The sequence below is a fragment of the Anastrepha obliqua genome, chromosome 4 (genome assembly GCF_027943255.1).
Source record: "Anastrepha obliqua isolate idAnaObli1 chromosome 4, idAnaObli1_1.0, whole genome shotgun sequence".
NCBI classification, from domain to species: Eukaryota; Metazoa; Arthropoda; class Insecta; order Diptera; family Tephritidae; genus Anastrepha; species Anastrepha obliqua.
Genome location: NC_072895.1, coordinates 56,993,829 through 57,009,649, shown reverse-complemented (window position 1 = coordinate 57,009,649; position 15,821 = coordinate 56,993,829). Strand labels below are relative to the sequence as shown.

The 15,821-nt window shown below is 35.0% G+C and overlaps 2 protein-coding genes across 3 annotated transcripts in view; one reads left to right on the top strand and one right to left on the bottom strand.

The window, feature by feature from the left end:
* LOC129243876 (putative uncharacterized protein DDB_G0282133) overlaps positions 1-15,821 on the top strand; it is a 219,843-nt gene that overhangs the window by 127,424 nt on the left and 76,598 nt on the right. The gene's annotated exons all lie outside the window — the stretch shown is intronic.
* On the bottom strand, positions 6,300-7,499 carry LOC129243877 (mitochondrial 2-oxoglutarate/malate carrier protein-like). The gene has a single exon (XM_054881285.1). The coding sequence runs from the start codon at positions 7,333-7,335 to the stop codon at positions 6,370-6,372; it is 966 nt and encodes a 321-aa protein (XP_054737260.1). The 5' UTR covers positions 7,336-7,499; the 3' UTR covers positions 6,300-6,369.

Here is a 15,821-nt window from a genome sequence, read left to right as displayed (position 1 = left end):
CTTTAGCATTTGCAAATTCTGATGGCAGTTAATTGTGAATTGCCTTTCTCTTTTCCTATATTACATTGCTCGATCCTTCGCGAACTTGATTCGTTTGGAAATCTTGCATATCATCAGCTGTTCGAAGCGTTGTACAAACTTGTATTAATGGTATCACTTCTACTCTCCCTATCGGAAGATTTATAAATTTTGCAATTTTAATTTTAGCGGCGTACGTTACTTATACTAGAAAGCTGTAGTATGCAAACAGACAAGCAAAGGTTAAAATAGGGATTTCCATCACGCCAAATCTTTTTTTATTTTTTTATTTCGTATTTAGTAAAAAAATTACTTAAAAACAAAATTCAATGATTAATTTTACGACATCTTTTATATTCACCCGCTGTAGTAGAACTAATAAGTAGAGAATTAACGGGTATCAATCTTAGAGCTCGAAGAGAAACTAAACCGAGATTTTGTAAAAGAAGTTCTCTCTAGCCACAGCCTATATTCGATTGATCTCTACCACTCTTTGAGTTGAAAAAATTGGAAACTAATGGTTTGAGACTTAACTCTACATGAAAGTAATTTATGCAGAAACTTTAATGCTAGATAAAATTGCTAGCGTCGAACTTGCCCCACCGCTAAAATTTCTTCTCATATTGTACATACGCCGTTGCAAAATTATAAATACACCGTAAGTTTTTTACAGAATATAGCTCATACTAAACTTTGCACAGAATTGTTTAAAATTTCATCAAAACATGCAACAGAATTTTTCGAATTTTTTCAGGTATGCAGTTTTATAATGCATTGAATTTTAGTATAAGGCAGTGCAAGTTTCAAGTGACTACAAGATACCGTTGATCGCACGCATTTTCTTAAAAGTTATTTTTACTATATATGGTTGCGCCAGATAAATAGCTAAGTCGTAAATTCGAAATAATAACAAATTTATTTTAGCAAGAGAAGCTTCACAGCCGAGGACCGCTAAATTTTCTTACAAAGCGTCATCCATTTTCAGGGGATTGAAGTATTCTTAAATTTTGCAGCTTTACGTCATTCAAAAATATTTTACCGCACTTCCAAAAGAATCAATTTCATTCGTCAGTAAAGGAAAATAATTGCAAACAACGCTAAAAAATTTATTTTTTTAACCTAAAACTTGTTTGAGCTGGCACGAAGCAGCTGGTGTCGAAATATCAAATTTTGGCATTTGGGTTTGGCACCAGTGTTTTTCCAGTTAACATTAATTTAGTGATAACACGTTTTTCGTAGTTGCGGCGGAGGTTTGTCTCCGAAACATTTCTACAAAATAATAAAAATAATTGCAGCTTGTACCCCTTGTGCGGTGTTTGGCCGAGTTCCTCCAACTATTTGTGGTGTACGTCTTGATGTTTTCACACAAATGGAGGGCGCTACAGTTTTCAACCTACTCCGAACGACACATGGTTTTTTATGAGAAGCTTTTCAATGCCACAAATATACGCGGAGGTTTGCTAGAGGAAACCTCTTCCACCGTTTGGTGCTTCATGCTAGCACTTTGAAGCCAGGGGAACTCACGGATAAGGTTGATTAAGAACACTGCTTAGTTTTACTGGCTCCGAAAGCGTTATTTTGTCTGGGAATTTCCCTATCCATTGGCAAATACGTATACCTATACTTAAGTATTCTATACTTGTGCCCTGTGTTAAACAACGAACGAAAAACTGAAATTTGGCGAATGGAGTCGTATAAGTGAATTCGCGCATATCCACAATCGAACGATAGTAGCAAAATATAGTTGTATTTATCACGAATTTTTAATTAATTTAAGTTCACGCACACATACATAGTTGCCTACAACCATATTTCACATTTGCTTTTTACACTTAAATTAAATTGTGAATTATTTAATAATTATTAAGCTTAATGCCAGAAATGGTGAAAAATCATAAAATGGTTGCCCGGCAAGTCGAAAATGTTCACTCAATTTGCATTAATCGGCTTAAGTGCAAAAACGCAGCCGACTTTTAGAGCGGTCCACTGCAACTCCCCAGAACCTCAATATCCACCCATAAAAGTGTGTACGTACATATGTACTATATACACAAGAATAGCAACAGCTGCTCCTTTTAATACACAACGGTAACCTTCTCAGCTCACAATTCAAAACCGATAAGCTGGTGCCGTGTACGAGTGGGTACATGGGCACTACTTATATATGTACAATAGCTGGGGCTGAATTGAATTTTTATGAAGTGCGCTTTATTTGGCTTGACAAAAAAATTAAGAAAATGTTTGTTTCCCCTCTTCTTTCTGTGTTTTTGCGGACGTAGGATGTTTGGCAACGCAAAGTTGCGAGCAAAAAAAGTATGACAAAAAAAATTAAACATAAGGAAAATGCGTCTAGACTACGTGCAAAATAGTTCTTACTCATAGCCGAATTGACGTGAGAACAAGCGCGCAACCGTGCATTGAGACAGTGTTTTTGGTGACGGTAGGTACAGTGGCGCATTTTATGCTTGACTTTCTTATTTTTATTTGCGTATGTAATTACAAAACGAAAAAATTGTAGAAAATTGCCATTGCGAAGGCATGTTTATTTTGAGTCTTGGGACTGCTATAAAAAAGTGTTTTTTGTTTTGTTTTTGAAATGTAAAAAATTATTTCCTTAATTTTTTTTTGGAAAGTGATACAGTCGGCATGGGATCGTTTGTGTGTTGATTGCTGTATTAAATATTGAGATTAAGAGACCGCTTGTGTTTGTTATAAAATTACGTTAGAATAGATCATCTAAGGTCCTCGGCCTCGGTAGTCTAGCGTAAATACACTAGCCTCCCGTCCCAGAGGTTGTGAGTTCGAATGCCACGTAATGCACGGTCCTTTCCTAGTTTCTATAAAAACAAATAATAATAATAATAATTCCTCAACCCCAACAACATTATCCTTCCAATCCTTACTCCCGCACAAAAAGTCAACGCATTACTGGCATTGTGGCTGCTAAAACAAGCAAAAAATAAAGAAAAAGACACAGTTACACATTGCATCAGTAGCGCCAGCAAGAGGAAACGGGCAATCGCTGACACACCAATTTAGCGAAGTCCTCAACCATCTGTTTGATCCTTCTGCTAGAAAAGAAGATGTCGAATGAACAGCACGCGACAAACGAGAGCCATCATAATTTTAACCAATTTCGATCATATTTAATTTTTTTTAATGCTTGTTACTTTAGTTATAAAAGTATAGCTCATTGTCTTACAAAACCCATATGATGCCAAGTTTCACATTTTCAGATACTTTCATGGTTTTTTAAAATTACTATGTAAAGCTAGAAAAAATTATAAAAAATCAACGGTATTTTTCAGCAAGTGCAAAATTGCACTTTACTAGACTAAAATTTCATATGCAATAAAACTGCACACTAGTAATATTTGTAGAAATTATTATTATAAACAACGGAATTGTTATGAAAAGTTTGTGGATTTTTTTTTAGTTTTTGTACAAAATTTCAAATTAAGACTTAAATGGTTTTTGTTTGTCAATGAGCTATACTTTTATAACAAATAATTTAACAATCATTTCTGGACACTTGTGACAAAAAACTTCTCCTGCGTAGGTTCAGTTGTCCTTCAAATTATTATTGGCATCGAACAGCTACGAGTATGGTTTTGACACTTTTTTCGAGGAGGTATAATAGCATGAAGAGTCGTAAACTGTTTAAATGTCAAGTGGTTAATATAACGTTCGAAAAAGATTATGGAACTGTTTTTCATCTTTTATAAAGAATCGTTTTATTGCAAACGGTTCTCAAAAAAACCACCATGCATCTTCTAATTCCATTAGCTTTGGGAATTGATGATTTAAGGGGTTATATAAAATTAGAAGGCCGAAAAAAAGCGAATTTTCCAGAATTTTTTCTGAGAAAACTTTTAAATTTATACACATATTATGTTATTTTTTAACTGCATTTTTAGACTTAGTGTTAGTAAAAATATTTATTTGGAAAGGAGCTACAGCTGATCTCCAGGAGCTCCTCTCAAAAAAGGCGTTTTGCGGTGACCACTATATCTCTGAATTGAATCCTCAGAAATTAAAAAACCAAACAGAGCTCGTTAAATTAATGTTAAATCTAGTAATTAATCGAAGAAATAAGCAAAATAAATGTTTTTGACAAAATGGCGGTTTCTAAAAAAAATCGATTTTTGACCAAAATTTCGGTTTTAAATTGTTTTTAAAAAAACATATTTATGGGTGAGAAAAAATCTTCGATTAATTACTAACAAATATATTTAAGAAGCTCCAGTTAAAATTTGAGACTAATCGGTTTACCCGTTTTCGAGTAATATTGGGCACCGGCTTTGAAAACACCATTTGGAGAAAAACGCGTTTAAAGTCTGAAAAGCACTTTATAGCAAACGCCTTTTCAAATTTGCGTGTAACTTTAAAAATATTCACCAGAATGATATTATGAAATCTGTGTGTATTCTTAAATATATGAACATTAAGGAAAAAAAATTTAAAAAATTGATTTTTTGAAAATTCTAACGTATATAAGCCCTTGAAACGCCCGTTTATAGGTATTGTCATAATTCTCAACAAAAACCTTACAAAATAATATTATTACAAAACAAAAACAAAAACAAAAAATAAAAACAATTTTAATATTATTTAACTACTCCGGCTGACTTTTTACCGTTCCCAAATTACCAAATTAAGTCGAAAAAGAAAGGAATTAATATAAGAAAAAACATCAATTCATTTTTTTTCTGTGACACTTTTCATCAAAAGACGTGCACACATAAAACTTCAGACCGATATGCTTGAGTGCACATAACAGCCAAGGAGCCAGGTTGACGCACTTCCTAGGGTCAAGGGTCGAAGGCATTTTAGCTTACTGACAAACTCTTCTCATATTACAATAAAATAAAAATATGGATATCTATTTGGTTAGTTTTCTGTTTTTGCTTGTTTGCCCATTATTCCTGTGTACAAATTTCTATATTCCATTTAGCACTCACCCCTACTAACTGCTTTCTTGTTATCCTATACCATACATTAGGACGATTCTCAAGTAATTATTCATTCAAGTTTTGTAGTATAAGTGTTTGTATAAGCTGGTATGGGAATAAGTTTCCGCCATTCTAAAGAGGTTTCGCTGTTAAAATTATTTTTGTATTCGCTGTAGTAATACATAAACTGGTGATTTGAAGGTGTATATGTGAGGTCTCGATCGCAGTAGTTGACATGCGTTTGAAGTGTAAAGATCTTTTTTTATCTGACGTCAAAAATGTCTACGTTCGTCCCGAAAAAACAGCCGTTCGGAGTTGGCTTGAAACTGTAGGTCCCTCCATTTGTGGAACAACATCAAGACGCACACCACAAATAGGAGGAGGAGCTCGGCCAAACACCTAACAGAAGTGTACGCGCCAATTATTTATTTTTATTTTAAAGTGGCTATTTCGACGTGATTGATAAAGATCTCGAAGAGCCATCGAACAAATTCGAAGATACTCAACTACAAAAATTATTGGATGACGACGCATGTCAAACCCTTGATGATGTGTCTAAAGAGTTGGATGTTGACAGATCAACCGTCGGTAAACGTTTGCACGCGATTTGAATGGTCCAGAAAGCAGGTAACTGCGTGCAACATCAATTGAAGGAGAGAGATATCGAAAGTTGTTTGGTGACGTGTGAGAGGCTTCTTGACGAAGGTTTTCTACATTGCATTGTCACTGGCAATGAAAAATGGATCTTGTATGATAACGCTAACTGTACTCTCTCTCACACTTTATTAAAATATGCTTACGCCGTCAAATGCATATATGTATGTATATCTTACTGAGTTAAAAGAAAACTTCATACATACATACATACATATGTATTGATTTTAATTACTTAGAACCCTCTGACTTTTTCCATTAAAAAATCGTGATTAACCCCAGTTGAAAATAAGTTGATTAAATGGAGGTTAAAATTCTCTGTGGAATGATACCAATTTCGTTAAAATTGGTTTAGTCCTTTACGAAATTTGGTACTTTTGAAATTTCCCCCTTTCATCCCTCTAGCACCCATGTATCTTATTTGCTGAAGCAATGTTAATTACTTCGAAAATCAATTAAAAAATGCACTCACTATTCCGTTTTTCCGGGTGAGAAGTCGCTATTACGCAATTTTTCCTTGTCATAAGTGCAAGGCACATATTTTAAGCGTAGTACAATTAATTTGGATGAAGACAAATTTTTTAGCTGAATATACATACATACACACTTTACACAAATTTGCCAACTGAAACCACATTTTTCTATTTTTGGTTTTTGTTGTTTTTTATTTACCAGCACTCGCTTAACGCAGCCACAAATTATTGTCTTGCTTACTTCACAGCACAGCAGTTATATGTCAGCTTATTCATATTTTCGATTCATACTTCTCACCCAAAACGTATTTAAAATATGCCGTATTGAGTTGCTCCAAAATGACGAAAATCAAAATAGTCGTTGGAACCACACGCAAAATATATGGTACATAACCACGCCACAACGCCAGAATGCCTTCATTCCTGCTAATCTTCAAAATGACATCTAGTATTCCCCTATACTCCGGCTTCCCAGCAATCGCTTTCATATTCTGTATGCGAGTCTTGGCTATATCAACCGGTAATGAGACAGTCGCTGTCAGTATACCGGAACCGGTACTTGCTACCAAATGCACACCAAAACCCTCCTTTATACCTAAATTTAACTGCGCCAATCGTCTGAACTGTGAGTAGGATGCCAATTGAGCCATATTCACTACCACAGCACGACCCACCGTCGGCACCGCCCCACGCCAAAGCGCCAGTATACCCTCTTCTTTGACAATACGCGTCAAGGCATTGAAAATGCTCGTGTAATTACGTCGTTCGGCTGGCGGCAAACGAGCATCGGTCATCATGCGTACTAAGCCCAAATCGGCGGGTGTGCCCACGAGGGCTCCAGTGGCTCCGGCAAAAAGAGCTATCAATATGTTAGTACCCAATGTGGGCTCTGACTGGTATGCATTGCGATGATATTCAGAGATGCTTGTGAAAACACCAATTCGTGTAGTCGAGTAGAGCGCTTGTCGTAACAGCGATGCACCAAGCCCTTTGTACAAACCAAAAATGCCATCGTGTTTTATGGTTACCCTGATCATTTGTGTGAGACTGGGAGATTTAGCGCCATTGGAGCCAGCTACCTGCATGCGTGTCTTAATCAAATCCATGGGATGTACCGCGCATACGGCACCCATTGCAGAGAGTCCACCGAATGCGTACTTGAGGGGAGTTGGTATTCTGGCCATGGGTTTTTTTTCACCCTCTTGTTTTGGTTGTTTTTGTTGTGGCTGTTGCGACATTTTTTCGCGGATAGTGATTAAAAACCTCTTCCGCTATTTTTTGAAAGTTGACAAAATTTTTCTTTCCTTGTATTTTATTGTTTAACTTGAATGTTTTTCTTGCTTCATTTTTCTTTAAATTTTATTCTCAGTTGACATTTACGAATTCGCTAGAAATTTTGAATTTTCCGTTTGTCTAGTAAGTTTGATTTCAAAATTCCATGTAATTGAATATTTTTGGAGATATTTTCAGTTTTGCCAGATTTATACAATTTTCACAAAAATTTTGTAGTAAATTGTTGAGTAGCGAATATAGTGAATAGTGAATATTAATATTTCTTTGCATATTTTGCAATTTCGTTGCACTGTGCGACAAAGATGTAATGTGTAGGCGTTGTCGCTAAAGTCACGTTAAATAATAAGTATTCTGTATTACGTAATATGCAGCTGAGGTTAGTGACTTATATGGCAGATCTTCAATTGAAATACACATACATACAAGTATACACACATAAAACTATGGACGTGTGAAAATAAATACAGATATCCACAAATCGCAATTTAAGTTTTTTGAGTACATTTCTCAAATGGCAAACGTTATGGTGCATCAAAAGATTTTAATATTAGAATTTGACTACATCTCATTTTCCTTATATAATTTAAAATTTATAAAAAAATCACAAAAATGTTGAACCAAAAATATAATGTTTTGCAAAAAAAAAATAAATATTTTCCAATATCTTTTATCCCAAAAAATTATAAAAATGTTAGAGGAAACTGAAGATATTCCACTTTAAAAACACTATACCAAAATGTTCAACATGGAATAAAGCTCAATTTTAATTTTTTCAAAAATGTTAAAGTTCATTTCCTATTGTACTCCAGCCTATAAGTGAACCAAAACACTTTGATACATTGACTTGACATGGAGTCGCTCTATTGTAAATTTTTGTAAGTAGTTTTGTTTGTTTAGTTACGTTTTCTTGTTAGGTCTGTCGGTTAAATATTCTCCGATTCTTATTTTTATATTTTTACCGTTTCACGACTACCGTTCGTGGGCATCCCTGTTCTACTGCCACCATAAGAAGATACTCCGTTGAGCACTTTCTAAGCTGAAGCGTTTACGTCTAAAGTTTATACAGCTTACTATTCCAACGTCTGATGATACTCGTAGTTCTACACACACAGGTCTATATAACTTCCGATGACTATTTCTCTCGAACATATTGTTAGTCACTTCTCCCGATTGTTCTCTACTAACAATGTAGTGTACATTACTTAATTCTTTCTAAAGTCATCTTAGACGATTCTTGCTTCTGACGACAAATACTTTTTACTTTTTTTCCTTGTTCACTCCTCTCGGGACCATAGGGAGTCGACAAGACTAAGTCTTGCGTTGGTTTCATCAATCTGTTTTGATTTCTGACAGGGCAGGTGATTAGCCTGCCGCTAGACTCACAGTACTCAAAAAATGTGAGTATATTTGCTCTGTTATCCTATTCTGAAGTCATCAATGGTCAATTAGTTACTTTTTGAGTTGTGTTCTTGGAGTCGCTCAACTTGAGCTTATTTTTTTTAACAAAGTACTGGGAGATTGGAAATAAGGTACCCGATATTTAAAAAAATACTCGCTTCTTAAAAGAATCTATACAAAAGAAGCCGATTCTAAAAAGTGGTCCACACTTCCCCCATCACTAAGGTGTTCAAACTTTCGTGCCATACGAACTTGATAAATCCATATTTTGCCACTACAACTTAACCCTCTTATGCTCAGGAATGCTTCATCGCATTCAATTATTCACATCAATTATTTTTACTTTACTAACTTTTTTCATACTTTCATAATTTAAATAAATATACAATTGGGTGCCATATGAGCAAACGATAAAAGTATTTTTCAGTCACCTTCAAATTATCCACCTAACATCTGAGCTAAATCAGGTATGGCAAATCCGAGGTGTCGAATTTCAACCGAAATATGGCAATTTTGCTTATTGACGGAGCATCGATTTTCGCAAGACAATTGCACAATTTGTAAACGTTGTTGAGGCGTAAGTCTTTCCATTTTGAAATGTAAATGCATACTGAAAAAAACTGAAAACTGTGTTTAATTTTGCAGTAGTCACACGTGATCTGTCAAAAAATTCCTATTGGTATGTACATAGTGCAGCGAATAAAGATCCAACGGCTCCGTTGACTAGATCATGTCAACCGGACGGCTACAAACGCTCCGCCTCTGAAAGTTTTGGTGCAGTAGCAGCTGGTGGTAGCAGAGGAAGATGAAGACCACGAAAGATCAGGTGGAGAAAGAAGCGACTGGCGCACTTTGTTAAACTCGACCAAAATCGCTTAAGCAGCTAGAGAAGAACAATCCAAACAAAAATACAAATAGCAGCCGAGTCTTGATATCTACAGAGGATTTTGTTTATTTATTGATGTATTTTTAGCCGCTAAATTCAATAAAAATTCTTACACGCTAAGTGATTAGAAAAAACAAAACTACTTATAAAAAATTCAAAGAATTCGTAATGAATGTGTGAGTTTTGAAATTGAAAAATCAACATCAACATCTTTATGAATTCTGTTAAACTCATTGAGGCCTAGCACTAAGCATTTTGTGAAGCATTTTGTGGATATAGAGCTTTAAAAACACTAACGTAAAAAAACTCTGAGCATCGGAAAGGTTTGGCAAATATTTTAACTAGATTCCTCTCAATGAGTAAAGAACAGTCTATAACAGCACGACTGAATCGAAAACGAAAGACAAAGACGGGATTATTCTCCTACTTTGCCAGGGTTTTTAAATGTATGAACAAGCATCTTGATTCATAGGCGTGAATGGGATTCGAAAAGCATTAGCTAAGTGGTGTGTACCCTATAAATACTTTTTGGATTAGCTCAACCCTAGCAATATAGCACGCATATTATAGGAACCAGATGAAGAACATTTTGGTAGTAATCGGTAAACAAAAGGGTGAGCACGTTTTGCATACATCAAAATGACTGGATTAATTTGAGGCATGTGGTGAGATACGTAGAAAATTGTTGCTTTGCCGCGTATCATAACGCGGCTTTGTAACCTTCCAGTGCTCTCTTTAAGGGCAGCTCATGCGATTTAACCTACACCAAACTCAAGGAAACTTGCTTTTCTCAAAACGTATATTATTTATCTTCAATTTAAACAAAACAACAAAAATCATTTAAACTAATTCACTTAGTATGTATGGCATTAGCCCCACTTAATGTGACAAACATTGCCAAAAATTGTCCTCATTTCCGAAAAATATTCAAACCCCAAAATAATGCACTTACGAATCATAAATTTTGCGCTGGCAAATTGAGGCGGACAACCTCAAAAGCAGCAATTGAAGATCATTACCAAATAGACATGAATAAACTGGCAAACGAAATCGAAATGAATTGGAAGCTACGAGTATACCAAGTAACAATAAATACTTAGCAAAAAATAAATTTTATACATATGTATGTATAGGTATATATATGTATGTATACGCAATATGCAAGAAGTTTGACTTTGGAAGCATCAATAGGCAGCCAATCCAAGTGGCAAGCGAAGTCAAGCCAAGCGAAGCGTATGACCATGCCGCCAAACCACCAGCTAACATTCTACCTACCTACCCCACTACACTAGTGACTCGCCAACAATCACCGAATGCCATTTGGCAATTGTCACAAATGTTGATGTTTCCAAGCTGTGGCTGTTGGTGCATATATTGTTGTTGCTATTATTGTCGCATGCCAGCGGATGTGCGCCACATGAAAAGAAGATACTTGAACTGCTTGGCATCGCTGCTTGTTGCTGTTGCTTTTGTTGTTTTCACTTATAATTGCCTAGAGAAAATGCTAAGCACGAACAGTGTCAATACCACAAAAAGCTGCAGCAACAAAAACGTTCACAGCAATAATGGCACAGTGAACGAATGAAACATAAAACAAAAAATAAAAATTTGCAATTGATCAATAAATATACAAAATGTATGCAAAAATAAATAAATGCACCTAAGCACACATACGCGCATATGTACATACATATGCATGTGTGTTTATGCGAGAAGGCTTATCGAAAATGCCAAGCAGTCTGTTAACATAAAAAACCCACTGTATTTACGGATTTTTAAAATTGGAAGTTAAATGCTGTAATCACTAAAATTTTTACAACAGCACTACAGCGGCAGACGCAAATCAAGTGATTTGTGACGTCTTAATTTGCATGTTGCGCTCGTGGAGTGGAGGTCGCGAAACATGAACAAACCTAAACTTAAGCTCAAAATTGCGACTGTGTGAAAAAAATGTACAAAAATATTTTCAACAAAAAGCATATTATTTTTTTTCTCTATAAAACTTTAACACACATTACTGCCTCTCCGTACTCTCAGCTATTAGTGAAAAAATTCAGAAAAAATCTTAAAGCGAGTGTTTTTGAAAACTGAAAAAAATATACTTTTTTCCAAAAAAAATTTTTAGAATGTATTATATATTTCATAATAAAATTTATTAAAAAAAAGTTTTAGAAAAATGTTAAAGAAAACAGACGCGAATATTTCATATTAACGTATTAAAAAAAAGTTAAAAAAAATTTTATATGCTATTTCTCTGAATAAAATCTGCTAGTGGGTGTTTTCCAAAGAATAAAAAAATATAATAAAAAAAAACTGTTTAACAAAAAAATATTATCTTCTTCCGAAACAATTTTGTTTAAATATATTATTTTTTATACTAAAACATTAAAAAAATGTTGGAAAATATTGAAAATAACCAATGATATTTTACTTTAAAAAATTCTAAATCCTAAATTTCCAACATTGAATAAATCTCAATTTATAAAATTTTTTCAACATTTTTTCAATTGTTATACAGAAGTCTACAAATTATCCAATTTTTAGACGATCAAAAACTTCTTGGAACACTTGACAGGGAATCGCTCTATAACTACAATTTGTTTTGATGAAAACTATTTAAGCTAAAAGTATTCCTAATATTGGCATCAAAGTGTCAAAACAAGAGTTGAAGGGTAAAATAATTTGAGATCTGCACGATTTCACATCATTAGAAGGCTAGAAGAAAGCACAATAGAAGACTATTCCCATTCCTCCCTTAATCAGCATTTACATGAGACGAATTTCCAGGCAATTCAGCATCACAAAAATCGCTCTTGTAAATAGCGAATCAACAAATTATATATCTATATATAATTGGCGCGTACACTCTTTTTGGGTGTTTGGCCGAGCTGCTCCTCCTATTTGTGGCGTGCGTCTTCATGTTGTTCCACAAATGGAGGGGCCTACAGTTTCAAGCCGACTCCAAATGGCATATATTGTATTTTTTATGAGCAGGCAGAAATACACTCGGAGGTTTGCCATTGCCTACCGAGGGGCGACCGCTATTAGAAAAAACTCTTTCTTCATTTTGGTGTTTCGCCGAGATTCGAACCTACGTTCTCTCTGAATTCCGAATGGTAGTCACGCACCAACCTATTCGGCTACGGCGGTCGCCATTCAACAAATTATTTTGCGAAAAATCGCTTGCTTCAAGTGAATGCAACTTTACCTTTTCTTCCATGTGAACACAGGAATCATGTGATTTGATTTCGAAAATTCACTGCATACTTAGCGGCGCTCATGCGCAACAGCATTGCGTGATTTGTCAAGTTCATTTTTAATGTTATCATTAACCTTATTGTTTATTGCAGAGATGTAATGCTGGCTTGGTGTTGGCAGTTGTTGTTGGTTTTGTTGTTATTTCATTATATTTATTGTTAGTATAATATTTTCTTATTTATTTATTGAGCTTGCCATTGTTATTGCAAAAGTGCATTTACTTGCACGCACACACACAGTCCTTTGCAAACATTCGTACCTTACCTTGAGCTTATTGGTCACATTACGTAAACACCGTTGAACTTTATCTGTTGCATGTTGCAGCCATAATTATTGCTGGCAACACAACTTGTATGCCACAACATTTTCGCTGTCACTTTTTTTAATTTAGTTTTTTCTCTTTATCACAGTTTATTTGTTTTCTAGTTTTATTTGTACTTTTATCTTTTTCGTTATTTTTTTTTTCTTGTTTGTTTGCACACAATTATTGTTTGCATATTCTGAAGTTCAAGACGCGCATCGTTGTGGCAGCAATGCTCTGTTTGCCACCATCATCAGCACTCATCAGTCGGTGGTCTGACGGCTGTGGCGCCTGTCGGCAACCTTCACCTCTTTATGTGTGTTAGCTACTTCGTGGTTGCTACGTCGCGTTAATGACTACAACAGCAACTGCAACTGCAACTCCACAAGTGACACCAACGAACAGCAAAACAAAAAAACAAAAAGCTGAAGAAGAAAAAAATGGCAAAAAATTTAAGCACATGCAAGTGTGTGCAACAACAATAAAGCACCTGACTGCTACATGCCTAGCTACAACCTGACTTTATAGGCTATGTGCAACTGGGTAGCTTAAGATTGCAGCTGGTGGTGCTTCTGCTGCTGCTACTGCTGCTGCTGTTATTGTTGTTATTGCTGGTGTCATTTCTGCTAATTCAACTGCAATTACCGCATACTCCAGCCGTGCGTTATTCTTTGTTGATCTCTGTTACTGCTATTTTTTTTCTTCTTCTGTTTTCGTTGTTGTTGGCTAATTGTATTCTTCTCAGCATCACGCTACTCACTGCTACAAACTTGAAATCTTCAAGTGTGAATTAAGCATTCATTTGCATTTTTTACACTTTTCCTTGCACGTTTTATGGTCATTGATGTTGTTATTGTGGTCATTGATTTTTTCCTCTTAACTCGCTTAATCGCAATTTTCCAGTCTTTTATCGCGCCCATTAAATGCAAAGCATCCATTTTGATTACGGACCGTAGCGTAGATTTGGCATCCATTGTTGTTTGTCGTTGTTAGTGCTATTCTCTTTGTTTGTGTGTCATTGCTGTGACCGATTGATTATTTCATTGCTATTGCCAATTTGCGTATTTGTTCTCTTTTTTTTTTTTGTTGATATTGCTTGGAGTTACACCTGTATTCCGTTAGTTGCATTTCTCGCTCTTGGTCTTACTTCTACATTGGCACTTTTATAATACAGTTTGGTTGAAAAGTATGAAAGCAAAAATACAAATATGTAAATTTTCATTTTATACCAATTTTACTATATACCATCTTTGAAATGATTTTCCAGAAGCATTGCAACATACTATTCCGCAGCAGCAATAGCTGAACTGCTAACAAATGCGGCACTAAATTTACGAACAGCTTTAACATGCATAATTCATCATATAAAATATGGAGTACTCGTGCAACAGAAATGCCTTTAGCATCAGTAATTTCACGCTTAGTCAAACTTGGATATTCACAAACAATAACATACATTTGCTCAATGATTTCCGGTGTTGTTGCGCTTTTTGGACGCCCACGCTTAAGCCCATCGAAGTACTGTACGAAAGGAGTAAGGAGCGGAAAATCGTTTTGAACAATGGAAAAAAATGGAATTCTTTTTTGATAAGTCTTCCAAGAAAAAAGTTGTTTATTAGCGCGTACACGCTGTAGTTGTTTGGATGTACTCCTCCTCCTATTTGTGGTATGCGTGTTGATGTTGTCCCTCAAATTGAGAGACCTGACCTAAAAAGGTTTTTATTGCTGCAGAATATAATATTATTTTCTTTTCGCTTTATTGACACTTCAGGTGTTCCTCAAGGAAGCATCTTAAGGCCACTACTTTTTGTCGTTTTTATCAATGGCATTAGCAAATCTATTTCTTACTCTATGCCAAAGATTTTAAAATTTTTTCAACCATTAATTACTCATCAGATGCTCTTAAGCTTCAATATGATTTGAACAATCCCCATCGATGGTATGTAAAGTGCCGTCTGTTCCTAAATATTAAAAAAAAATTACATTTAACGTTTTCCAGCCGTCAGAACGTTTATAAAACACCTCCTACACCAATGCTCACCATGAATTACAAAATGTAATGAATTCAAGGATCTTGGAGTTAAATTCGACGCTAAATTTTCAGTCAGAGGTCTTATTAACTTCACTCTTACTAAATCGTATTCAGTTCTGTAAATCGTATTCGTCGCAATACATCCGAATTGTCTGAGCCACATACTTAAAAACTGCTTTATACGGCTCCTGTTCGTGCTCATTTGGCGTATGCGACAATCATTTGGAAACCTTATGATAATTTTTCAATAAGCAGAATTAATATCAAAAAATATTTTTTAAACATGTTTTACGGTTTAAAACTCCTATTCAGTCATTTTTTTCATATTTTTTTCATACTTCAACTATAACTGTAATTACACTCTAAATGAAATCGTAAACTAATTGAAGCAGCGGTGGATTAAGTTTCGGTTAAAAAAATGCTGCCAAATGGCACTGAAACTTGGCCAGCCTTCTTAACTAAAACAAGAGCACTTCAATCCTAAAAAGATTGCATTAGGCCTTTTGACCAGTTTTGGTTATTTTACTTTTTATTATTTACTTTAACTCCTTTTATT